The 27,438-nt window shown below is 38.5% G+C and overlaps 3 protein-coding genes across 3 annotated transcripts in view; 1 reads left to right on the top strand and 2 right to left on the bottom strand.

Moving 5' to 3' along the window:
* On the top strand, positions 1 to 27,320 carry ACTL6A (actin like 6A). Its single transcript, XM_082840549.1, has 14 exons — positions 1 to 157; positions 7,229 to 7,305; positions 7,469 to 7,643; positions 11,003 to 11,103; positions 12,935 to 13,032; positions 17,938 to 18,032; positions 18,321 to 18,427; positions 18,525 to 18,614; positions 19,782 to 19,843; positions 20,472 to 20,586; positions 20,737 to 20,817; positions 22,790 to 22,885; positions 25,377 to 25,463; positions 27,227 to 27,320. Exons 1-14 carry the CDS (start codon positions 133 to 135, stop codon positions 27,305 to 27,307), a joined length of 1,290 nt encoding a protein of 429 aa, XP_082696675.1. The 5' UTR covers positions 1 to 132; the 3' UTR covers positions 27,308 to 27,320.
* Positions 12,206 to 12,589, bottom strand: LOC309962525 (small nuclear ribonucleoprotein G-like; the record flags this gene model as incomplete). The annotated part of the gene is made up of 1 exon (XM_082840398.1): positions 12,206 to 12,589. The coding sequence occupies exon 1, from the start codon at positions 12,533 to 12,535 to the stop codon at positions 12,206 to 12,208; it is 330 nt and encodes a 109-aa protein (XP_082696524.1). The 5' UTR covers positions 12,536 to 12,589.
* The window catches only part of MRPL47 (mitochondrial ribosomal protein L47), a gene marked incomplete at both ends in the record, with an annotated part of 32,163 nt that continues 23,186 nt past the window's right edge, over positions 18,462 to 27,438 (bottom strand). Inside the window, one exon of the mRNA XM_082840552.1 lies at positions 18,462 to 18,553. Within this exon, the coding sequence (XP_082696678.1) occupies positions 18,496 to 18,553 (58 nt within the window). The remainder of the gene's footprint in view (positions 18,554 to 27,438) is intronic.

Below are 27,438 nucleotides of genomic sequence, written 5' to 3'. Positions count from 1 at the left end.
TTTGTTGCCTGAGGGGGGTGGCAGTGGAAGTTAAGGGAGTCGGGGACCAACGCTTCTCCGGACCCGCAGTCGCGGCCGTTGCAGTCACTTCACCGGGTGGCCTTTAGCGTAGGAGTCGCGTCGATAGCAGCCATGAGCGGCGGGGTGTACGGGGGAGGTGAGTGAGTGCGGCCGATGGAGAGAGCGCGCCTTTTCAGCGCGTGGTATTTGTAACCGCCGCCCCCAGCCCTCCCCTCTCCTCCCCGGCGGCCCTTCCGGTCTCCCCGTCTCGGGACCCCGGCCTCCCCGCCCCATCTCCGCCCCGCGCTCTGCCCGCCCCTGGACCCCCCCCCTCCCCGGCTCAGCGAGTGCCTCAGGCGCCCGGAGTCGCCGCCCCCTGCGGCTCCTGCCAGCTTCGGCCCGCGGAGGAGCCGGCTTTCGAGGGTGCGCGCCGCCTCGGGGCTGGGCGGGCAGCTCCTCTCGGGGGCCCGGCCCGGCGAGCCGCGGCTGGGGTGACCGGCCCCGGGGTTTCCTCTCTCACAGCCGGCTCTGTCGGCGTGTGTGCGCTCGCATGTTCTTAAACTTGGGAGGTCCTGGCAGTTCTCCGGCGTGGACGGAAGGTTTCCGCGGCGTCCCGGAGATGGCAGAGCGAGTCCTGAGGAGTGGAACTGATTGAAGGAGTGGCGGTCACTCAGGACGCAGCCTCCTCAGCGTCCGCGCCCCGAGCTCACTCTGCCTCACACCTTTCAGTGACTCTTGCCTATTTATTGACTGTGGATGCTCCGGAGTTACCTGTAGGCGGGTCTGCCCCGGCTTAATTTAGGAACACATGTAATTGAAGGATGGTTACGGTTGGGTGGGCTGCGGTGTAGTGAACGATTACCACGGGCCTGGGGACTACACAGACCGGGGTTAGAATATCAGGCTCACCATTTAGTAAGCTCATTGGCCTTGGGCAACTTACTTAACTTTTCCCAACTTCAGGCTCCTCTTTTGTGGAATGATGGTTCCTACCCATTGGGGTGGTTGTGAAGGTAAATGGGATAGTGCTACACTTGCTGCTCAAAGTATGATCCAAGGATCGGCAGCATCAGCATCACCTGCAAGCTCGTTAGAAATGCAGACTCTTAAGCCCCACTCTAAATCCACTGAGTCAGAGCCTCCGGTTTTGCAAGATACCTAGATGAAGCACTGATATGTATGATTCATGCTTTGTGTTGTGTTTGATGAGTTAGAGAAGAAAGAGGCAAACCCAAAGTGTTGCTTTTGTTATTGTTGCTTTCTGAAGCGGATGGCATTTTATAGGTAGGAGATGAAAATATGGTTTTCAAAGGTTTTAGTAGTTTTGGAGTGACGTTTGAGTCCCCACTCAGGTGACACGCTGACCCTCACCCTCTCCTTCTCCATATATGCTTTTGGTTTTGATTTCTCAAATGTGAGAGTCAGTAGTTTTCCAGTTTTACTTTTGAGAAAGCCTAGTGGATCTTCATGATTTACTTCTTCCCCATCTGAAGATGTAATCCTGACAGAAAGACCTGATCTATGTACCTTTGCCTTATGGAGGCTGCTGACTCTTTTGACTTTCAGGTTCACTGATCCAAGAACCTAAAGGCTGTCCACTGAGTATTTCCTTACAAGGCATTGTTTAATGTGACTAACGTAGAAATGGATACTAATAATGCCAACAGTTAACGTTTATTGTGTGCATACTGTGTACCAAGAACTGTTCCAGAGGCTTTTCATGCATTGCGTTTAATACATGCATTAGGTCAGTTAATCCACAACAACCACTGGAGGTGGTACTACTTATCCCCATATTATTAAAGAAGAAAATGAGGTGTAGAAGAGGTTAACCAGCCCAGAGTTACATAACTTTCTAGTAAGTGGGGAGCAGGAAAAGAAAAGGCATTTCAGTAAAACCCTTCCCCATAAAAAAAAAATTAAAAATAAAAAGATTTTGGTTGTTTCTCCATAAGCCATTTTTCAAGTATGGAACCACAACATATTCATGTATGGTTTAGGTATTCAGAATAAACATCCTGTTTCTCATTTGCTTATGTAGAGGAATATATCTTAAAGCCTATTTCACATATAAAGTATATAAAACTCACAAAAATAAGTGTATGATTTTGTGTTTGAGCTACTACTGTATGGCCAGTATTTATAGTATTTATAGTGTATGATTTTGTGTTTGAGCTACTTCTGTATGGCCAGAAAATGGTCACATTTTCCAAAGGGTTTACTGTGAAAGGATTTCCAAATTCTGAGAATCAAGAGTCTTCTTCAAATTAAAATTCTACTATGTCCAGTTTACCACACTGATTAAGACAGGAAAATAACTGATTTGTTAGATTTTTCTTTTCACACAAAAATATTTTGAGTGCTTGCTATGTGCAAAGTATAGCTTCTGCCTTCAAGAAACTCGCAGTCTTGTAGGTGAGTCAGTCAAATAAATAGACACCATATTTAATTTATTTTTAGTTGTACATTCCACCCCAGACACACACACACACACACACACACACACACACACACACACACACACACACACACATTTAAAGCTGAAGTTGGAATATTATTGATGGCATGGCAGAGCTTAATTGGCAGCATGTTTTTCTCCTAGTGGTGCGTGAACTAATGGTGCAGCTTATAGTTTATAGTGTCTTATATGGATGATAAATTCAGTGAAGTATGTTCAATAATGACAATATATAGAAGATACAAAGATAGCACAGACAAAAAAGTTATTAACTCAATGTGGAAGAGTCAAGGGACTTTACAAAGGAGGTTATGAGGATGATGAAAGAAGAATAGAGAGGGACAGCATATGCAGAGTAGATGGTGTGTTTAGGAGACAACATAATCTTCAGTAATGGTAGTGTATGAGGTGGAAGGAGAGACTGCTGCCAGATTATGCTAGGTCTTGAATATCACCTGGGTAGAATAATTTGAATTTTATCTTGGGATGATGGAAAACCACTGAATGATTCTCCCTTTTCTTTTCATTGAAGGATTTATGTACCAAAATGTTCAGTTACAGTTTTGAAAGATAACAGTGCAGCAGTTTGAAAGGTGGATTGAGACGGTAAAGATGGAAGCACAGTACCTGTAGGGAGTTGTAATTCCTGGTTGAGATAAGAGCTTGACTCAAGGCAGTGGCAATGGTATTAAAGAAGAAGGGATTTGAGAAATATTTAGCAGAAATATTTGTCAGAACTTGATGAGGGATATGAAATATGAAGGTGTTCAGGAAGATTTTTGCCTCTGATGACTGGAGCCACTACTAACTGTGATAAGCACAGCTGAGATTAGATTAGGCAGGATGGGGACGAGGAGACAGTGCTTCAGGTATGTTGAATTTGAGGTACCCATGGGACATGAGGTGCAAGCAGTGTACAGTAAGAAGTTTGAGATCTGGATCTGGATGAAGGTGAGGGCTTGAGAGAGATTTGAGATTGGAAGTACCACTGTTTAGGTAGAAATTGAGGCTGTAAGAGTGGAGCAGGTTACCTAAGAAAGGGTAAGTTAGAGGAGGGGACTGCTAACACGGAGTCCTTGGCCTCCCTAAGGAGTCCAGGGATATAACTAACTGAATTTTTTTTTTTTTTTTGCGGTACACGGGCCTCTCACTGTTGTGGCCTCTCCCGTTGTGTAGCACAGGCTCCAGACGCGCAGGCTCAGTGGCCATGGCTCACGGGCCCAGCTGCTCTGCGGCATGTGGGATCTTCCCGGACCGGGGCACGAACCTGTGTCCCCTGCATCGGCAGGCGGACTCTCAACCACTGCGCCACCAGGGAAGCCCTAACTAACTGAATTTTATTCTAATTAGTTTCTTTTATAGTCTATTTGAAAACATTCTAAGAAGACATTCATAAGTGTCCTAAGCTGTCTGTATTAGTTTTCTAGGGCTACCATAAAAAAGTACCACAGACTGGGTGACTTAAACAACAAAAATTAGTTTTTTCACAGTTCTGGAGGCTAGAAGTCTGAGATCAGGTATTGACAGGGTTGTTTTCTTTGGAGGCCTTTCTGCTTGGCTTTCAGTGGCCGTCTTCTCCCTGTGTCTTCACATGGTTTTCCCTCTGTACATATCTGTGTCCAAATTTCTTCTTTGTGTAAGGATATCAGTCATTGGATTAGGGCCCACCCTAATGATCTCATTTTAATTTAATCATCTCTTTAAAGACCTTATCTCCAAACACAGTCACATTCTAAGTTACTCGGGGTTAGGACTTCAACATATGAATTTCAGCCTTGAACATTGTCAAAGGGGTCCATGGAACAGAAAAGGTTAAAAGCCCTGGTGCAAGGCAAAAGTTTGATCCTTGAGAACAGGAGTAGAAGATTTTGGTTAACCAAGCAATTAATTCATTTAGTTAGGATATTTCTTTACCCAACATTCTGGTTAATCAAAGTGTTAGAGTTTACCAGTTCATGTCATTGGTATACAATACTTACTGTTTGTACCTTAGTTTACATGCTGTGGTGAAAACAAATGCAGTGTTCTGCTTTTAAGGACCTTTTCTTTCAGACAAAATAATTTGGATCAGAGATTGTATAGAGAAAAGTTGATTACTTTGGGAAATGTAAAAAATACAGAAACTTCCTTTCAAACATAGGTGGCTCTTCATTTTATTTCAATAAAAATGAGATCACTATTCTGTAAGGACACCATCTCTCAACTGTGATAATTGTAGTGTAATAATTGATCTTTAATTTTTAAATTATTTTTTTAGTTTTTGAAATAACTTTAAACATTAAAAAGTAAAGTATATGTAAGTTTATATATGATACTTCTGTACTCACTACTGAGATTAAATAAATGTAATGTTTTGTCAAATTTGCCTCAGATATTTTACAAAATAAAATTGATATTGTTGAAATCAACAATATAGATAAAATCTATATTGTTTATATAGATTCCTCTTCTCTGCCTCCTTAGAGGTTACCAGAAACCTGAAGTTGGTATGTAATATTCCCCAACCCTATGTATATTTTTATACTTTTATTAAGTGAGTGAATCCATAATGAATTAAGTAGTATCAAAATATGTGTGCATAGTAACTAGCTTTTTAAACTAATTCTTTTGAGATTTATCCATGCTAATACATGTAGATGTAGACCATTCATTTTTTTTTCTGTTTTTTTTTTTTTTTTACGGTACGCAGGCCTTTCACTGTTGTGGCCTCTCCCGCTGTGGAGCACAGGCTCTGGATGTGCAGACTTAGCGGCCATGGCTCACAGGCCCAGCCGCTCCGTGGCATGTGGGATCCTCCTGGACTGGGGCACGAACCCGCGTCCCCTGCATCGGCAGGCAGACTCCCAACCACTGCGCCACCAGGGAAGCCCTAGACCATTCATTTTTAACTGTTATGTAGTATTTCACTCTATGAATAAACTATAGTTTATTTTCCTACTGAGAGACCATTTAATCTTCCTACCTTTTCCTGTGGCACGCAGTGTGATGATAATAATTATAATGGCAGCTACCACTTATTGTGCTTATTATGTACCAGGTACTGTTCTAAGTGCTTCCATACTTCTAGCATCCTGCAAGATAGGGACTATTATGCACATTTTACATATGAGGAAAGTGAGGCAGAGAGGTTAGTAAATCACCTGAGGTCACATAGCCAGTGAACATTCTCTTACATGTCTCCTTGTGATATACGTGAGAGAGTTTCTCTAGAGAAGACATAAGTGTAATTTCTATGTATGCACATTTTCAACTTTAGTAGATATGACTAAATTGCCCATAGTGGTTGCATCAGTTTACAACTTTTTTTTTTTTTGCGGCGCGTGAGCTTCTCTCTAGTTGTGGTGTGCGGGTTCCAGAGCGCGAGTTCCAGGGCTCTGTAGTTTGCGGCACGCAGGCTCTCTAGTTGAGGCGCATGGGCTCAGTAGTTGTGACGCGTGGGCTTAGTTGCCCCGCGGCATGTGGGATCTTAGTTCCCTGATCAAGGATTGAACCTGCATCCCCTGCATTGGAAGGCGGATTCTTTACCACTGGACCGCCAGGGAAGTCCCAGTTTACAACTTTACTAGCAAATATGTAAGAGCTCCTCTTTTTCTACATCTTTGACAATACTTGGTCTTATCAGCCTTACTAATTTTTGTCAATTTAATTGAGCTAAGTAGTATTTCTTTATTATTTTTAATGACTGAGTGAAAAAATCCTTTGAAAAATCAGTGCCTAGAAAACCCAAGTGCTTTGTTTTAGGAGGCGTGCTGTTTTGGGTGAAGTATTTTTAAAGTGTAATTAGAGGCTTTTCTCTGAATTTGAATATGAAAAAAAAATACTAGCTTTCTCTCTCAGTATTAAACTTTTATCTCCTACAAATCTGGAAATGTGCAAACTTTAATGATACCTTCATTTTAATGATTTTTACCTGGCCTATATTATTATACCTTAAATTCTTATTCTTTAGGTTCCTTATTTTTCTTGGGGTTTTGCTAAGTTTCTTCCCTAATTGCATGAAATATCATGTTGATTAACATATGAAAAAAATGGTATACCTTAGTGTACTGGATAGCTTTCCTTTGCCCCTCCAGATCCACTTTCCACCCATTTCCACCCTCTCTGTGCCCTTAAAGACTGACCCTTGTAGACTGCATCAGTGGACTCTCTTGGCCTCTGGTTTGGCCAATGGTAGGTTAACCATACTTGCTGCTTTGTGTCTCTTGTCCTGGTATAATTATTAATAGGGGCTCCTATCACATTCAGTAGTGGCTCAGTTTGGGTGAGAAATTATAAGATCACCCTAGCCAGTGGTGAGAGAGGTTGGCAAATGTATTAGTCTGGTTCCTTTTCCTCAGGGTCAGCCAAGGCTGATTCCATCCCTCAACTGAAGATCACAGCTCCTGTCCGATGCCGTCCCAATACAGGTCTCTCTCCGGGTTCTGGTTTCTTCAATTCTAAGTGTGGCAACAGATTTCTGTTATTACTAGTCCTAGGGTACCATACTGTCCTTTCTGGTTTTCCTATATTTTGCCTGTATTTTTGTAAGTAGACCCTTTAATAAGTAAACTCTCCTTAAATTGCCTAATTTTAATGTACCACCTCTTTCCTGATTGAACCTCTACTGATATACTGTGTATGACTTGTTATATTTTAATTAAGTGAATCTTTAAGGTGTATTTAAAACTTGGTTCAAGCTAGTAATAATATGAATATAAGCACATTAAGTACTCTTAATTTTCACATGATACTTGTAAGTCGTTAATGTTAATTATCTTTTCATCTTTTCAGATGAAGTTGGAGCCCTTGTTTTTGACATTGGATCCTATACTGTGAGAGCTGGGTATGCTGGTGAGGACTGTCCCAAGGTAAGTGGAATGGTAGAGTTAATTGGATATGCAAAAGCCATTCATGTAGAGTTAAATTCATGCGGAAATTCTGACTCAAATATGGTAAAAGACATTAGTTGGTGGAAATGACTTCTTGGTAAAAGCAGGTAAAATTTGTAAATAATGTTTTTGACTCTTACAGGTGGATTTCCCTACTGCTATTGGTATGGTGGTAGAAAGAGATGATGGAAGTACATTGATGGAAATAGATGGTGATAAAGGCAAACAAGGCGGTCCCACCTATTACATAGATACTAATGCCCTGCGTGTTCCGAGGGAGAATACAGAGGCCATTTCACCACTGAAAAATGGGATGGGTACGATGTTTTTTTCTATGGATTTGATTCTAAATGTAGAGTATGCATAGTATATTTTAGATATAAACCAATGGCTTCTTAAAAGTTGAACATCAGCTATTTTTTTGTTGTTTTTATTCCATAAACTGATGTTCCAGGCACTGAGAATACAAAGATGCATAAAACGTGTTTCTTTTCCTCAAGAAACTCATAGGTAGAGGAGATTGATGTGTGTATGTGTGTGTGTGTGTGTGTGTGTGTGTGTGTATACACATGCACATATATATATATATAGGATAAGTGCTATAATATAACTATGTTTGATAAGCAGTGGGATTAGAGAGGGGGGGTATTTAACTCTATCATTGGGGGTCAGAGATGGTTTTCACAAAGGAGGTAACTTTTGTACTGAATCTTGATCACTGAATAAGAATTAGCCTGACTGACAAGGCTGGGTAAATTAGAGCAACCAGCATGTGTGAAGAGATGGTGTTGTGGAAGAAACTTCCATGTTTAGAAGTGTCATCAATTAAGTATGGCTGTAACAGTAGGTACATTATGGCCAATTGCAGGAAAGGTAGGCAGAGAGCAATCATAAAAGGGCTTGTAATGCCAGGAGTATATTAAGCTGGTAACTGAAAGGTAACTCCAAAGGAATTTAAACAGCATTTTATATATAAATGCTCATATGTGCCAGCTGGAAAGATTAGTCTAACAGTCCTGTGTAGGCTGGATTGGAGGGAGATACTAGAGATAGGAAGATCAGTTAGGGAGGTGAGTCCAAATGAGAAATGAAGAGGGTTAAAATTTTAATACTGATGGCAGAGATCCTGAGGTGGCTGTCAGAGATATCCAAGACAAATGGTACTAAGTGTTTAAAGAGTTGAGAAAGTTTCCTAGATTTTTGATTGGAGTCACTGGATGGGGGGTACCATGCATTGAGGTAGGAATAGCAGGGGAAGGAGCAAGTTTTATGGTCTTAAAAAACAAGTATAAGACCCAAGATCACTCTCAGGTCCAGTTATTCACTAGAAGGACTCACAGGACTCAGCATGTCAGTGTACTCACAGTTAAGGTTTATTATGCTGAAAGAATACAAAGCAGAACTGACAGAAAAAAGGGGCATGTAGAGAAGTCCAGAGGAAACCAGTGCAAGCTTCCAAGAGCTTACAGTGAAGTCATAAAGGATGTGCTTAATCCCTCCAGTAACCAGGAACATGTGTGTGTGGTCTACTAGTAGAGCTCATTAAGGACTCAGTACCCTACTTCACACTCACAGGATGGCTATATTATGAAGACAGACAATAGCAAGTGTGATGAGGATATAGAGAAACTGAAACCTCCATATCTGTTTCTGGGAGAGAACAAAAAATGGTTCAGCAGCTTTGGAAAAATTTGACAGTTTATTAACAGGTTAAACATAAATTCACCATGTAATCCAAACAGTTCCACTTCTAGGTATCAACAAAAGAGAACTGAAAACATATGTCCACACAAATACATATATGCAAACGTTCAGAGCAGCATTATCCCTATTAGCCGAAAAGTGGAAATAGCCCAAGGTGCATCACTGGATGAATGGGTATACAAAATGTGGTATACCCATAAAATGAAGTACTATTTGGCAATAAAAAGAACAAAATACTGATATAAGCTAAAATATGGAAGAACCCCAAAAGCCTTATGCCAAATAGAGGAAATCAGATGCAAAACTCCACATAATGTATGATTACTCTAATATGGAATGATCAGAGAAAGCTAATCTATACAGACAGAAAGTAAAGTAGTCGTTGCTTGGGGCTGTGGATGGAATGGGAAGTGACTGCAAAAGGGCATAAAGTTTCTTTTTGGGATGATGGAAATATTCTAAAATTAAATTGTAATAATATTCACACAACTTTGTAGATTTACAAAAGAAAATCATTTAATTGTACACTTAAAATAGATCCATGTTATGGAAAATTATACCTCTATAGAGCTGTTAAAAAAAAAACTGGAAGGACATTTTTTGTTGCAAATATTTTATTTCTTATATTATCTTGATACTTGGAATAAATGACTGTCTTTTGGATACAGAAAAAAAAAGAACTCAGTACCCATGGTTTTTATTAGGGGCTGGTCATGTAGGTACTCTGTGCCTAACATGTTCCAAAACCCCAGACTCCCAGAAGGAAAGGGATTCCACATAAACCACACTGTATAAACAGTTGAGGCACAGTGAGCTATTCGTATTTGGGGAAAGTTTTATATCAGTGTAGGGAACTGTTTACCAAACAAGTTCCTAGATGCCAGCCAAGGGTCAGCCTTGCAAGCAGGCCTTTCTCAGGTCTGCTAAGTTAGCTCTTTCTGCACAGCAAGTAGATGAGTTTATTAGTTCAAAGTGTTTGAATATAGGTGCTGATCTAATAAGCAGGTGAGAGAGATTTTAAGACATGGAGTTGATTTTTTTTTTTTTTACCAGAAAGAGTTTGGGATATGAGAAGAGGATTGAGGATAGGATTCCTTATGAAAATTTATTTCCATGTATGTAACCAATAGAGGTGCCTGTGAAGGAGAATGAGAAGGAACAGTTAGGGAAGTAGGAGAAAATTCAGGAGAAGGCCAAGAGAAGAAAAAGTTCTAGAAGTAAAGAAGTCCAGTGATTCTCATTGTTCTGAGCTGTGGCACTGAGCTTTACGCTAAGAAGGGGAAAGAGAAGTTAAAGCTACAGAGGAGGTCCATTGATCAAAAAACTCCCATCCTGAGAGGCCTATAGAAGTATGTTTACAAGGAATGACATTGCTTTGTTGGACTGCGGCAGAAAAAGTTTGTAAACTCTTGAGTCAGTAGTGTCAGATAGTAATTTAGAGAGGTCAGATGAGATTACAAATGTATCCACTGGATTTGCCTGTTAGAAGCTCATCAGTAACTTATGTGAGCAGTTTCAGTGGGATGTTTAGGTGGAAGGCAAATAGAAAACATACTATTCTCTAATTTTTTTTAAGTCTTTACATCTTTTTTCATATAGATTGTAAGCTTTTTAAATGTCAGCTCTAGATCATACAGTTCTTCTGTGTTTCCTCCTACCATTTGAATTGTGTTTTGGGCTTTTAATAAGTACTTACTGAATAATATTTATTTGGTATTTTACATCTATTTGATACATTAATTACACCTGGGACAGGTCTAGGGGTTGTAACTGTTGGGGCTGGAGAAACCGTATCTAGAAGACAAAGATGATGTCTATATGAAGTGCTGTGTTAGGCAGAGTTGTAAAATAAGTAGGTTCTGTATATTACAGTATCAATATTAGTGCTACACCATTAGACACAGTCTCTCAAAAGATGCTGTATTAATCTTCGATTAAGCATTATTTTCAAGGTATTAATCTTATATTTTAGTTGAAGATTGGGATAGTTTCCAGGCTATTTTGGATCATACCTACAAAATGCATGTCAAATCAGAAGCCAGCCTGCATCCTGTTCTCATGTCAGAAGCACCGGTGAGACAAACTTTTTCGAGTTTCTCTAGGTTGTTCATTCACTCATTTGAAGAGTGTTTCCTTTTTCTTTAAGAGACATAGAAATTCATATTTTGAATTTTGAAGATTAGGGAAAGGGAGATTCATTTATAAATACTCTTACAACTTTTATTTTTATTATTTCAATAATTAAAATACTCAAAGAACAATAATTAAAGCACCCTAGTGGGTTCTGGTGGTTATTTATCTGTTTTTTCCAGGAATTTAACATTTGATTTCCTTGGGCTGCTTCCCATTTTGGTCAGTTGTCCCTTATCCCTCAAGGGCAGTGTATATCTGCTTTTATACTTAACCTTAAGAGTGACTAGATTCACTCTTTTTTTTTAATATAAATTTATTTATTTGGCTGCATTGGGTTTTCGTTGCTGCATGCGGGCTTTCTCTAGTTGCGGCGAGTGGGGGCTACTCTGTTGAGGTGCGCAGCCTTCTCATTGCAGTGGCTTCTCTTGTTGTGGAGCACGGGCTCTAGGTTGCACGGGCTTCAGTAGTTGTGGCACACGGGCTCAGTAGTTGTGGCTCACGGGCTCTAGAGTGCAGGCTCAGTAGTCATGGCTCACGGGCTTAGTTGCTCTGCGGCATGTGGGATCTTCCCAGACCCAGCGTTCTAACCCGTGTTCCCTGCATTGGCAGGCGGGTTCTTAACCACTGTGCCACCAGCGAAGTCCCTAGATTCACTCTTAAGATTTAATAATACTTCATGTTTATAAGAATCCTGATATCCCTATACTTTGAAAAGTCTGTAATTTCTAGAATTCATAGCAGCAGATAATTTTACTTATTAAATAATAAAATTTATATTTAAAGTCAATGTTGAACTAGGGCTGGAAATTGCTAGACCAGAGTCTCTTGTGAAATACATTTGGTACAGAGTCAAAAGGGCCCAGAAGACTAGATAATGATTATAAATTATCAATATTTTGTTATTGTTTTCTAAACTCTAGTTTCTTTTGAGTACCATCTACAAGTGGGAGAATTTGGTGGTTTAAAATGCATATTTAAGATTTTGATGACTAGATTCACTCTTTTTTTTTGACTATTACCAAAGTTTATTTAACAAAAAAGTTCAGTAAGAAAATGTACACGACCCAGTTTTCATCGCAGTAAAATGTGGAGAGGGGACATGTGGAAGCACTTGATTTCTCTGTTGAAGACAGCTATTGTTCATAACTCGTTCCAAGGCTTCTAACATGATGGTACTATTTCCTCGTATTACCACCATTCCAGTATTGTTCTGTTGCCCACTAGTTGCTATCTCCACACATTCATCTATCATAAGATTCATAAAGAGATCAAATCCCCTTAATATTCCTTGGACATGTCTGCCACCATTTAATTTCAATGATAACTTGTTGTCCATAAATTTCTTCAACTCGGGAGGGTGAGCTTTGCTCATGATGTCTACTCCACGAGCTCAAAGATGCCTCCAAACGGAATTCGAGTTGTCCCTCACGCTTAGATTCACTCTTAAGATTTAAAAAAAAAAAAAGATTTAATAATACTTCGTTTATAAGAATCCAGATTTCCATATACTTTGAAAAGTGTAATTTCTAGAATTCATAGCAGCAAACAATTTTATGTATTAAATAATAAACTTTATATTTATTAAATTTATTACAAATACATAGAAATAAATGTTGTAAAGATATTATGAAGAAGATTTTCCATGGTATTTTACTCTATTATTAATGTTTTACATCTTTGTTAATGTAGTGCTGAAATGAATTTTGAGATAAATCAACACTTTAGTTTTTAAACAATAAATAATTTGCATTTCTTTTTCCCTCTTTTCAAGTGGAATACCAGAGCAAAGAGAGAGAAACTGACAGAGTTAATGTTTGAACACTACAACATTCCTGCATTCTTCCTTTGCAAAACTGCCGTTTTGACAGCGTATCCTTGAAGGAGTAATACCCAACTTCTCTTTAGGAGTAACTGTGGTGCTGTTAAAGGTGATACCTTCAGCAGGAAGACAGGAGCCACTTCTTGCTTGTTCGGAAGTTGAGGCGTTTTTCTCCATTGCTTTTAGATATCTATCTTTTAGTATTCTTATTGGAACTGATGCATGTGAAAATGTGAGAGGGAGATAGGAAAGAAGCACTCAGATTCTTCTCATTAATTTAACAAAGTTTAACTAAAACAAAAATTTTTGTTTTTGAAGGGGAATGTGACGACAGGACAGTATTTAAGTCAGTTGACCTAGCTGAATTCAAAGATTGCCATTTCCTTCCTCTTCTCCAGTACCTTAGAAAAGTGGAAATTGGATGTAAATTCATTTAAGATTTAATCACCAAATATTTTTTACAAGCATATTAAGGGACAGACAAGGAAATATTATGTCCTGATCTCAAAGAATAATATTCTTGTTGAAAACTAAATAACAGATTTAAATAGTACTTCAAAATAGCATTGGCAAAAGTCATAAAGAAGTACATGATTAATTTGAATTTTTCAAATAGCAATTGTAGTTCAGTGGAGTAATATTGTAGCCTGACAAGCCTTTGTAAAGAAAAGAGAATTTAGTTGCAGGATGTGGGGGAAGGAGACCTATATTTAGAGTCCAAGTTCCAGTGCTTATAAACTGATCTTGAATTAGGTACTTAAAATTTGAACTTCACTTTTTACTCATTTATCTGGTATACCTTCCTGGATTGCTGTAATATTCAAGCGAATTTTATATGTGTGAGAATCACTGTGGTAACTGTAATCTAACATTTGTCTGTCGTGGTGTGTCTTGGAGATGACTTTAGCACAAATGTGGAGGTGGAAAGTGTAAGCGTTCTTCACAGTGACTTAGTTTAGAGTTGAAGATTTATGTTCGGCTTCAGAACAAGTTGTAAAAATATGTTTAGATCAGACTGTAGAAGTCTTGCATGTTAGATTTTAAAAATGTGAACTTTAGACTCAAGAGAACCATTGCAGGTTTTGAGTAGAGGAAGGAGGGAGAGTATTAGCAGACTCATTGTGTACATTATATCATTTAATTTTCATAATAATCCTGTCAGGAATCGGAGTCAAAGTAAGCAAACTGGTCCCAGTCCACAGCTTGAAAACGGCAGTTCTGAATTTGAACATAAGATCTGTTTGGCTGCTTCCTTACAAGGAGTATGTAAACAGAATTGGTATTGTTTTATTTTTTAACTTTTTATTATAGAAGATTTCTTACACAAAATAAGATAGAATATTATATTGAACCTCCATGTGCCCATCACCCAGGGTCAACAACTTTCAACACAGAGCTAAGTGGTATTAGCTATAACCACAGGCACTCCCCCTCCCACCGTGGTTTTTAAGTAAATCCCAGACATTAAGCATGTATCTGTACAAGATGTTACCATATGTCTCTTTTTTTTTAAAGATATAACCACAATTTATTTTCTTTTTTAAAAAACAGTTTAGTATATTTGAATCAGGACCCAAACAACAGGGATCATGCATTGTATTTTGTTCGATATGTCTCTTAGGTCTCTTGTGGTCTGTAGATTGTACCCACCCTCCCCTTTATTTTCTCTTGTAATTTATTTGGTAAGGGAAGTAGATTGTTTGTCCTCTAGAATTCCTAACACTTCTGGCTTTTGCTGACTGGTGTTTTTTACTGTGTTCTTCTAGCCCAGAGGTTCTCAAACTTTTTATACCTAGAGATTTTATTTATGTGGATCATATCTGGTAGTATTTGCCATATTAGAAATTAAGACAAACTTAAAAAAATTATATTTGCTTATTTTAAGTAAATTAATAAGCCCATTGTATGATAATATAAATAAAGTATTTTAATAAAAAATAACTGTGTTTTCCAAAACCAAAAATATTAATGAGAAGGGTCGCTTCGTTTCACAATTTTTCAAATGTCTTTAACGTTGGACTTAATAGCAGAAGTTGGATTCTCATATCACATTCAGTCTGTTGTGTATCACACATGACATAGCCTCTGGAAAAAAACTCTCTTGTACATTTATGAGAGAATGACAGTGAAAAGGGCAAATAACATCTTAGTATTATTCTAAAAATTGTTTTGACTTCCTAACCATGGCCTTGGGATTCCTTTACACTTTTAAAAATTACTGAGGATGACGCAGAGCTTCTGTTTTTTGTAGGTTATAACTATCAATATTACTGTTTGAGAATTTAAAACTAAGACTCCTTTTAACATTTTCTTATTAATTTAATTAAAAATAACAAAAATACACACATTAACATCGACAAAAATAACAGTTTTATGAAAAAGATAACTGTTTTCCAAAACAAAAATATTAGTAAGAAGAGTAGTATTGTTTTATCTGACTTAATTGATAGCTGGGCTCTTATCTGCCAGCCTCAGGCTCTGTCCTCTTGACACCTCAATTTGCGAGGCAGGCTTCAGCCTTCTCCTGTCAGAGCTGCATGCTGTTGGAGAATTCATTTATTTAAAAAGGTAGCAAAATCACAGAACTCATTGGTGTACCTCTGTTTTTCAAGAATGCATTGCCCTTCTGTTCTCTGCATTTTGTTGGTCCCCCTGCAGTCCTGCAGCTGAATAGTTCAGTTGTCAACCAGAGATTTGGGTAGATTTTATACTCAGATTTTGGGTTTTATCCCTTCTGTGGTTCTCTTTCTTCCAGAGTTTCTACCTTAAATGTCCAGCTTTTCTTCCAGCCCTGAACTCCTTTCTGTGTTCACTCAAGGTGGTAAAGTTGTGATTTTTCATCACTGCTTTCCTGAACCATAGCCATGGAGCTGGGAAGCACTTTTAGGCGAGGAAGCTGCAAACTTGCAGTTTTTACCCCCTCTGGTTGCAGTTTCATGAAGATAAGTTTTGGCTGAGTTTTGACTACTTTTGAATACTTTCCAGTATCTTAAAATGGTCACTTAAAATAATTTGTCCAGGTTTTATAATTGCCATCTTTAGGAGAGCTTACATACTTTTAGTCTGGTGTTACTGTATCACTTTGTACTAACAGAGATAAAATTAGTGTTTATGTATATAGATGACCAGAGATCAATGGAGTACCAGTAATAGCAAAGATAAATTACTAACCTATCGTTCTGGCCATTTATTTTCAGACCTCTTTCCTCTGATCGTTCCTGCCCATGCCTTAGTTCTCTGCCCTTAGCCCTTCATCTCTCTTGACATGTTCTTTCTGGTTTAACTATCTATTTCCTTGGCTTCAGATACCAGTTATACACTGACAAATTCCAAATCCATGTCTGTATCCCAGATCTTTCTTGTGAGCTCCAGGCCCACGTCCAGCTGTCTACTAGAACTTTTTTCTATTAGTTGTCTGTTTAAACACTTTAAACTCAATATATCCAAAATTCTTCTCTCCCATCAAATTTATTCTTTCTCCTTTGTGTATTATCTTACTCCCAGTTGTCTAGACCAGAAATCTTTCTCATTAACCCTTCAGATTTTGTAGTTATCAATATCTGTCTATTCTCCAGCCTCCCCCAGCCCCAAACCAAACCCTCAAATCCATTTATTTCTCTATCCACTGCCATTGCATTAGGTGCACCCCTTCCTCTTATCTTGCCCAGTCTTCACACTGCAGCTCTGATCATCTTTGTTAATTGCCAGTCTGCTGATTTAAGCCAGAATCATCTTCCACAACCTTGCCTTTCTTCTCCTTTCAGGCCCCACTGAACTACGCTGCACTTCCCTGACCTCTTCACCATGCTCTCTTGCCTCCTGGCCTTCCCGCATGTTTCTCCTCTTCCCCATGTCCCCCTCCCCAGCTTACAATTGAATTTCCCAGGGACCGGTTATATTCCTATATACTCCCCCATGGCATCTCAAACTGTTCTTTTTATAGCTTTATTGATCTCTGCTGCACTTATCAGGATATCCTTCAGGGCAGAAACAGTTTTGGTTCACCTCTCGTGTCTTCTCTGCTTAAGGAGTGCTAGTGAGAGAATGACGTCCCTGCTGCCCTCCTTTATTGGGCACCAGACCTGTCACTAGGCACATAATAGATGCTCAGTAAATATTTGATGATCCAGTGAATGGCTCTACTCCTAAATGTTGGTTTATGATGTTCACGTGATGTAGGCCTTCTGCAGCACAGAACTGTGGAAAATGGGATAAGTGGAGTCTGCTGATATTCACTGGCTGTTGAATCTGCCTGGAATAGCTCTTCCTATTGAGTTGGGGGAGATGATGATAACAGCCACTCACCTGCCAAACTGCTGAAATGGTTCTTCTTTAATCCTATGTGAGAATGGTTTTAGTTCTTATCTCAAATGTCACAGCCTCCCACTGTTCTTACCAAGTTTCTATAGATTTTGTTAAATGCTTCTCAGTTGGTTGTAAGCCCTTTGATCTGTGCCAGGGACTTTGAATAATTGTGCTAATTTGGACCAGTTTAACAGATGTCTCTCTGGGATAAAGGTTTCTCTGACTTCTTCACACCACCATTCTGGAAGTCCTGCCTGTTGTCATTTGTTTTGAAACCAGAGTTATTATTTGATGCCAACTTTCATCCCCGTATTTAATTTTTTTTGCGGTACGCGGGCCTCTCACTGTTGTGGCCTCTCCCGCTGCGGAGCTCAGGCTCCAGACATGCAGGCTCAGCGGCCATGGCTCACGGGCCCAGCTGCTCCGCAGCATGTGGGATCCTCCCGGACCGGGGCACGAACCCGTGTCCCCTGCATCGGCAGGTGGACTCTCAACCACTGCGCCACCAGGGAAGCCCTATTTTATTTTTTTTTAACGCATTTTAAGCCACAACGCACATGTTTTAAAAATGCCTTAATAAAACCTTCCCTTTACAATAAACATTATTTTAGGAACCTTGATACTTTCTTTTCCTTAATGCTTTAAACTAGATTTGCTAATGGTCGTTCTACTGGGCTTATCTTGGACAGTGGAGCCACTCATACCACTGCAATTCCAGTTCACGATGGCTATGTCCTTCAGCAAGGTAACTGTATTTAACCAGGGCGCACAGAGGACACAGATCATGAAATAAAGCAATGGCTTGGACTATCAAAGTATATCAGTTTCCCAGTCATGTCTTTAAGTGTTTTTTTTTTTAATCTTTAGTATATAGTGTATATTTAAAACTGATGCATGGCTTCATTCATGCCTGGAGGGATAGTTCCATTAATTCTGCTTGAAAACAATTAATCATGTATAAATACACAGAGGAAATTTGTCCCAGGGAGTTTGGATGGAATGCTTTCTTAGCCTTGTTTAATCTGTTTCATAGGCATTGTAAAATCCCCTCTTGCTGGAGACTTTATTACTATGCAGTGCAGAGAACTCTTCCAAGAAATGAATATAGAACTGATTCCTCCATATATGATTGCATCAAAAGTAAGTGATGAATGAATTTTATTTCTGGGATTTACCTCCAACTCCCCACCCCCATGTCGTGAACTCTGTTAACCTAGCACTTGCTCTTGGCACTCAGGAAGCTGTTCGTGAAGGATCTCCAGCAAACTGGAAAAGAAAAGAGAAGTTGCCACAGGTTACAAGGTCTTGGCACAATTACATGTGTAACGTAAGTAACCCTTATTCTCTTTACGAAAGCATTATAGGCTGTAAGTCTTTGACTAGAGTATGAGCACTTTATATTTTCAAACTTATATTTTTAATGATATTTTACAAACAAAATTAATAGCTTTTGGCGGAGTAGGGGGGTGCTTTTCATGCTTGTCAGATATCTCAACAAACTATATTCACTTGGATTACTGTGGTGAGACCTGAAAGGAGCTTTGGGATAAAAACAAGCATTATGCTATTCTGTACATTTTTTGACTAAGAAAATGGTTTTAGTGTATAGAGACCTGCTGGTATGGCTCAGTTACGTTCCCTTTCCTAATATGAGTCAGCTATGTAAAAAAATGTGTTACTGTTCACAGCAAGGAGCCAACAAAAGGTTTTCTTTACTGAAAATCCATCTCTGAACATGACTTACTGACAGGGGAGAGGTTAGTAAAACCACCTCTCACACCACAATATACATTCATTTTTAACAGTAAAAGGATATGAAAGTCATCATTTACTATGGCAGGGATATATCCTATTTGACAGTTTCTTACACCTAAGGATAAAGATTTTTTGTGGGTGTTTAGTACAAGGAAAAATTGTGAAAATGATTAATAATTGCGCCTAGACCTTAGACAGGATTTTTCCTTAGCAGCTCAGAGGTCCTATGTATTTCACTGCAAATTTTTTAACTGTTTTATACTATGTCAGTCATTAAAAATTCCATAAGATACAATATATATGCATTTTATATATATTCAGCTAATGAAATCTTGCTTCTAAGCTTATTTTAAAGGGAAAAACAGTAAATCAACTATAAGCCAATAAAAATTTTAAAGAAAAAAATTTAAAAAATGGGAAAACAGTGTTCTAAAACCAATTTTGTTATGCAGGACTGGGGTACAAGGGTTCCCACTTGTTTTTTTATCTCATCATTTTTCCACAATGGTTGTAATTTAAATGTTATATAATTTAACTTATAATGCGAGTGTTTAGAATTGGGTTTCTTGATGCTCAGAGTCCTTACTGGGTAGATTTATACCCTTGAAATGAGTTAGCCATCCAGGAATGTGGTACAGTTTCATTAAGAAAAGTGTTTTTAAAATAATGTTACAAAAGTATAGACTGCAAAGACAAATCTCAATAATTTTGTTTCTTATCCTTTTTTTAAAATCCATAGTGTGTTATCCAGGATTTTCAAGCCTCAGTACTTCAAGTATCAGATTCAACTTACGATGAACAGTATGTTTTCTTATTTTTTCTACAAGACTTAAAACTTAATAGCTTATTAAAACCTTCATACTAATCTTTTAAAAAAACTGTATACTTAATATATAACTGAATCACTTTGCTGTACACCAGAAACTAACAAAACATTGTAAATCAACTGTACTTCAATTTAAAAAAAACTGTAGGGACTTCCCTGGTGGCACAGTGGTTAAGAATCCGCCTGCCAATGCAGGGAACACAGGTTTGAGCCCTGGCCCGGAAAGATCCCACATGCCGTGGAGCAACTAAGCCTGTGCACCCTAGAGCCCGTGCTCTGCAACAAGAGAAGCCACTGCAATGAGAAGCCCGCACACCGCAACGAAGACCCAACTCAGCCAAAAATAAATAAAAATTAAAAAAAAAATTTTTTTTTAAACTGTGTACTTCATAAATGAGGAAAGAAATTGATTTGTTTAGTTTAAAAAATTGTAGAATATGCTTAACTGGTCTAAAGGTAAAAAGTTAAGAAATACTGAATAACATTTTAAAAGAAAATAAGATATCCCTCTGCTTTCTTATAAGTTGATGATTCCTTAGTAGTTTATAATTCTGAAGAGGATTGTTTTCGTCTTTTGTTTAATATTGTTTGATATGTTTTCAGAGTAGCCGCACAGATGCCAACTGTTCATTATGAATTCCCCAATGGCTACAACTGTGATTTTGGAGCAGAACGGTTAAAGATTCCTGAAGGATTATTTGACCCTTCCAATGTAAAGGTATAAAAGCTTATTTTTATAATTAGCCTGGTTTTTCCTTTAAAGATCTCTTGTAATTACAAAACCTAAATAAGACTGACTAAACTTTTTTGGATGTGCTTTATTGTTTGAAGGTCTTCTGTGTGACTACTCATTTCTATTTTGTTATAGGGGTTATCAGGAAATACAATGCTGGGCGTCAGTCATGTTGTCACTACAAGTGTTGGAATGTGCGATATTGATATCAGACCAGTAAGTGCCAGTCTCATGTATGGCATAAAGGTATCTTTTAGGGCAATCTAGTGCCCCATTATTTATAATGGCCATCATTATTTAAGTTGGCAACTTTGGCCATTGACTTTGAAGTCCATTTTGTAAAAATATGTAAAAAAATGAAGTTCTACTAGAAAAGGAAAAATGCAGAACTCTAGAGCTGTGTCCAGTGTGGTAGCTTTTGTCCACATGTGGCAATTCAGTTAAAATAAACAGAAATTTAAATTTCAATTCTTCAGTTGCACTAGCCACATTATAAATGTAGCTAGTTGCTGCTCTATGACAGTGCAGATGTAGAACACTTCCATCATCACAGAAAGTTCTTTTGGACACTGCTGTTCTAGAGACTTCCTAAAACGTGACATACCGAGATATAGATTATTGGTGATTTTTAATGTACCTAGTACAGTTTTACTTTTTATTTTTCAGGAAGGTGTGGTTTAAGGTTTAAATTATGTAACTTTTACATGGAGTTTAGATATAAACTTCTTGTTTTTTGTGCTTTTCCAAGCTGTTTGTTTCATAAGTTTATTTCTTGCCAAGTTTTAAGGACTAACTCCATATTCCATACCATACTAATTATTAGATAGATTATATCTTATTTAAACGCTAGATTTAATTTGTAGCCAACATATTGCCTTGATTTTCTTTGAGTTAATGCATTTGCTTAGAGCATAGTGCTAATAGCTAAGGGTCTATAAAAAATCATGTTGTTCAAAAAAGACTTCCGGGTAGTTATGAAAAATGTTCTTTATTTCAACTAATTACCTGCCTGGGATGTGCTGCTTCTAGGATAATGGGGTTGTAAGCATGCAATTTTTTAGTATAAACTCAAGGGGAAGGCAGTTGATTTGAAGTACATTTACTGTAAGACATTGCTAACTTTGTTTTTTATTGAGTTTTCTCCTTTAAACTATTGTTGACTGCAGAGGAGGAGATGCTTCTATATTCCATTTTCTCTTTCAAAAGTTAGATGATTTAGACATTTGGAATAAATTTTTAAAATATGAATTTAGCCACTAAAAAAGCAGGCTGACATTTAACTTTCTGATGCATACATGCAGATTAGAGGTAAATATACTCCTTATTACTGAGAATTTATTTTTGGCGGGGGAGGCCTCAGCACGTGGATTTTGAAAAAGTTCATCTCTGCAGAAGAGAAAGGTAGCAGTCATTTTGGCCAGGACTGTTGTCAGAGTATGCATTATCCACCATAATCATTAAACCTTGTCTAATTTTAAACATCGCAACTTCTAGATGTACATTCTGAGATGATGTAATTATGAAATATACCTCTAATGAAATACTGGCAGCTATCTGCCAGAAAATTATGATTGGATTGTAGAATAATTGCTTTAAGATAGTGATTCTTAAATTTTAATGCACAGTAGAATCATCTGGAGAGTTTTCTTTTTTTATAAATTTATTTATTTATTTTTGGCTGTGTTGGGTCTTTGTTGCTGCGCGTGGGCTTTCTCTAGTTGCAGAGAGCAGGGGGTTACTCTTTGTTGCGGTGCGCAGGCTTCTCGTTGTGGAGCACAGGCATACGGGCTGCAGTAGTTGTGCCGCATGGGTTTAGTTGCTCCACAGCATGTGGAATCTTCCCAGACCGGGGCTCGAACCCTTGTCCCCTCGTTGGCAGGTGGATTCTTAACCCTGCACCACCAAGGAAGCCCTCATCTGGAGAGTTTTAAATAAACCAACAAAAACTTTTCCTGGACCCCATCCCCAGAGATTTTTATTTAATTGCCCCCAGGTATTGGTGTTTTAAAAGCTCCCTAATGAGTTGAATGCAGCCAGGATTGAGAACCACTAGATTAAACTAGTAGGTCTATGTAGAAGTAAAAAATTAAAAAAGGGAAAGTTGTACTGGAAGACATGGTTTTATTTGTAGTTGTATTTAAAACTGTTGGAAACATTTGGAACTAATTTATTTTTGTTTTCATCCCAGGGTCTCTATGGCAGCGTTATAGTGGCAGGAGGAAACACGCTAATTCAGAGCTTTACTGACAGGTTGAATAGAGAACTCTCTCAGAAAACACCCCCGGTAAGTTTTGTTTGTTCTTTAGTGGTATTTTTCAGTCATATGTATCCTCACTGCTGGTGGAACTTTATATAGTTTGTTTTTCAGTAGGTTGATGGTATTTTGTGTCTGCCTGGTATGGTATTACTTAAAGTTAATACCCCTTATTAATCAAATTTTTCTAGATGACATCTATTAGTTACTCTTGTACTGTTTGAATCTCACTTTATTCATTGATTCCATACTTAAATACCTATAGTCTGTTAGGCACTAAGGATAGAAAATATAGTCCCTTCCCACCAAGGGCTTAGTCAGTTAGGAGGAGTAGACATGCAGAAAATAAAAACTGTAATGTGCTAAGTGGTTCAGTATGTCATCAACCAGGCCCTCTTAAGAACACTGAGGGGAAAGCACTTAACTCCCTAGGAGTGTCAGAGAAAGCCTCATTAAGAAGCTGTTTGAATGAACAGGAGTTCAGCTGGTTGGCAGTTTATGAAAGGACATCTAGGTAGAGGGAATACCATGTGCAGAATATGAAGGGAAGATGGCATATTCCAATATTTTGAAGTAGTTGGCTTATAGTCTGTGTAGAAGTGGGGAGAGCTATATGGCTGGAAAGATGAGCACGATGGTATATTATGTCCTAGGGCTGCCGTAACAAAGTACCACAAACTGGATGGCTTAAGACAACAGAAATTTATTACCTCTCAGTTCTGAAAGCTAGAAGTCTGAAATCAACATGTCATTAGGGCCATGCTCTCTGAAACGTACAGAAGAGAATTTTTCCTTCCCTCTTTCTAGCATCTCATGATTTGCCAGCAATCCTTGGCGTTTCTTGGGTTGCAGTTATAGCACTTCACTGTCTATCCCCGTTGACATGTGGCATTCTCCCTTTGTGGGTATGTCCTCTTAAATGAACTCTAGTTGTAATGGATTAAGGGTCCACCCTACATCTGCAGAAACTCTATTTCTAAATTAGGTCACATTCACAGCGACCAGGGATTATCAACATACCTCTTTGGAGGATACAGTTCAACCCACAGAGATAGGTACCAGGTCATGTCACTTATTAACAGCAAACTTACAAGATAAAATCTGGCAGAGGACTAAAGAGCTTTTATGTTTTAAAAACATCCCTTGGTGCACTGTGATAACTTTCAAAAAGATAGAAGAACCTGGTTTAGGGAGAAGGTAGTTTACGTGGTACATTAGTAACAGAGTAGTAGTCATAGTCTTTAGATTTTTAAACTTCCATCAAGTTGTTTTTTGTAAGGTATTCTGCAATAAATATTACATTTTAAAAAACTTTATTAGAGATTACATAGGCCCTAACAGAATCTATAGAATTTGTGTACTTGATAGCCTTTTGTTTCTCATATAAAGGACTGTTTTACATATGCCACATTTTTATATTTGTTATGTAAGTATTGATATAGGCACAAGATTGATACCTCCTTACATTCTTGGAGATATAGACTGACCTGGCATCTACCTTAATTATAGTACTAATCATTAGATTTCATAAAAGTTCCAGAATAATGAATATAGACTTGGGCTGTCCCAGGTCTGGTCAAGACCAGTTAGATACTATCCTTGTCTTTTAGGAGGCAATTAAAATTTAATGAAATCCATTGTAATAAATATCAACCAGTTCCTCACCTACAAAACCCTGTGTTCATCCCTCCTGCTCTCAGCACCCCTCCCTCCCATTCCACATACTCCACCCCTGCTACATACACAGTTATTTCACTGTGAAAAAGACTCAAGCTGTATGTTCATATATAGAATAATTGGTAAGTATCAACAATTTGAGAACTATCCCCAGAAGCAAATTCCTAGGTAGGGGGAAAATCTCTCCATACAGGAAGTGAGATAGGGATAGTGCTGAGCCATAAAACCATGTTTATTGAGAGAGTGTTCCAGCAGAACAGAAACACTAACTTGAAAGAAAGCAGTGTGAATAAACTTTCCTGAGATCTTATGTCTGTGTTTTGATTTGGATGGGGGCAGGGAGGAATAGGGAGGGTTGAACTAAGATTCAACCCTTGAGGTATGAACTAAGAGAGGAGGGATTTTGAAGGCCTAAAAAAGTAAGTTAGAAAGTTGAGGAGCACTACAGAAAGGGCAGCAGGTTGGGATAATAATTATACTTGGTGTTGGACAAAATGAAATAATACATGAAGCACTTAGTATAGTACCTGATTTATAGTGTTAAGTACTTATTTTGCTGTTTTAGGATTAAATTCTGAATGCCATGCTGTCTAGTATGCAGTTTTGTAAGGTTTATATAATTGATTTTCTTATTCAACTACACATTACAAAACATAATCAAAGTACTTTAAAATCGTATACAGTAGTCCAACCTATGCCTACTATTAATCTGGCTACTACAAAATAATCATGTGTAATTAGTGCTTGAACCAGAGCCACTAAAAGGTCATAACTTGAATTTCCTAAGTTGAGTCACTTGTTCTATTTGATCCTACTAATACTTATTCTTCCCTTTCTATTTTAGAGTATGCGGTTGAAACTGATTGCAAATAATACAACAGTGGAACGGAGGTTTAGTTCATGGATCGGTGGCTCCATTCTAGCTTCTTTGGTTAGTAGATAAACTACTTTGCAAAATAGTTGAAGATTCTTATTTAACTTAAATGTATCACTGAAAATACTGAATTTAGTAGAAAGACTAAAAATCCCCATGGATCATTTATCTTCGCAGTTTTTAGCTATCAAATTAGTAGAGGACCTGATACCAGTTTTACATGTTCCAAAATGACAAAATGCCTCAATGCCTTATTAGTGGGTATTGTCAGCCTAATTACAGCTTCCCCTCTCACACAGAGGCAGGCATCTGTTAACTTATCCTCGCCTCTTTTAATAATACTCCCATTGGCTCTGGTCAGGACTTATCTGCAGCACATTTAAAATTAAATCATTCCGGGCTTCCCTGGTGGCACAGTGGTTGAGAGTCCGTCTGCCGATGCAGGGGACACGGGTTCGTGCCCCGGTCCGGGAAGATCCCACGTGCCGTGGAGTGGCTGGGCCCGTGAGCCATGGCCACTGAGCCTGCACGTCTGGAGCCTGTGCTCCGCAACGGGAGAGGCCACAACAGTGAGAGGCCCGCGTACCGCAAAAAAAAAAAAAAAAAAAAATTAAATCATTCCTTCTTGGGTTCTGGTTGCTCCCTGGCCTGTTGGTGAGGTAGAGTAAGTCAGGAATTGGTTCTTGGGGCAAATGGTGAAGTCATGGTGTTGGGGTTTGCATGCTGCTTGGACTGGCGCCTACTGTGAATCAGGAGGAAGCCCTTGTACTTATCTGCACCCTAAATTTGGAGGATTTCCCCTTCACCTCAGAGCAGCCAAAGTAAATGTCACTAAGTACTTATGCTAAACATTTTTAAAAGCTATTAACTATTAAATGTTTGTAACTGTCCATTTATATATTTCTGGTCTATGTTCTGTTTCTAGTCTTTTAATGATCTTAGTTCAAAACTGGATATGAAACAAAACAATATATGAATCCACTTGAATAATCATAGGGAACGGATTTCTTCTGCTTACACGTCTTAGTAGTAATGTAGTCCACGTTCCTTCCTCCTTTAGTCATTTTCCTCCTTTGACCTTCTGTTTATTTTGCATAGTGCGTGTGTACTGTCATTTGTGTACTTGTAAAACTTTATCCTAGTTTGAGTTCTAAACGTTACCATTAATCAAATGCTAGAACATTTCATCAATGCTGTACTAGGATCAAGCCTTCCAACAATTTCTGTTGTTGCCTTAATCAGTCCATCATAGCTAAACTCTTCATCTTCCTTTCCCAGCATTTTCTAAATCCTCATGACAGTATAGAAAGATTTAATATTCTATATAAACTTGGGCAAGACTAAATAGTATCTTTGCACGTTCTGGAGGAGGGCAGAAAAAAGAAGGGAGTAATTTTTTTTTTTAATTTATTTATTTATGGCCGTGTTGGGTCTTCATTTCTGTGCGAGGGCTTTCTCTAGTTGCGGCAAGTGGAGGCCACTCTTCATCACGGTGTGTGGGCCTCTCACTATCGCGGCCTCTCTTGTTGCAGAGTACAGGCTCCAGACTCGCAGGCTCAGTAATTGTGGCTCACGGGCCTAGCTGCTCCACGGCATGTGGGATCTTCCCAGACCAAGGCTCGAACCCGTGTCCCCTGCATTGGCAGGCAGATTCTCAACCACTGCGCCACCAGGGAAGCCCAGAAGGGTGTAATTTGAGTACTATTTGAGGGGGGGTTTAAGAGTTCTTCAAAAATTAGGAGTTGTGATAATGAAGATATTAAAAGAAAAAATTTTCTAATAGAAAGGTACATACGTAATTTTTTCTTTCCATTTCACAGGGCACCTTTCAGCAGATGTGGATTTCCAAACAAGAATATGAAGAAGGAGGGAAGCAGTGTGTAGAAAGGAAATGCCCTTGAGAAGAGTTCCCAAACAACTACCTTCTTTGTCACCTTACGTTTCATAGCTTTAGTATACTCAGGAAAAGAACAACCATCTTTTGTAGAATGTTTATACATTTTTGCATATTTCAATTTCCACTTAAATTTTT

The sequence above is a fragment of the Leucopleurus acutus genome (genome assembly GCF_964270905.1).
Source record: "Leucopleurus acutus genome assembly, chromosome: 5".
Taxonomy (NCBI): domain Eukaryota; kingdom Metazoa; phylum Chordata; class Mammalia; order Artiodactyla; family Delphinidae; genus Leucopleurus; species Leucopleurus acutus.
This window is presented reverse-complemented; position numbering and strand designations above follow the sequence as displayed.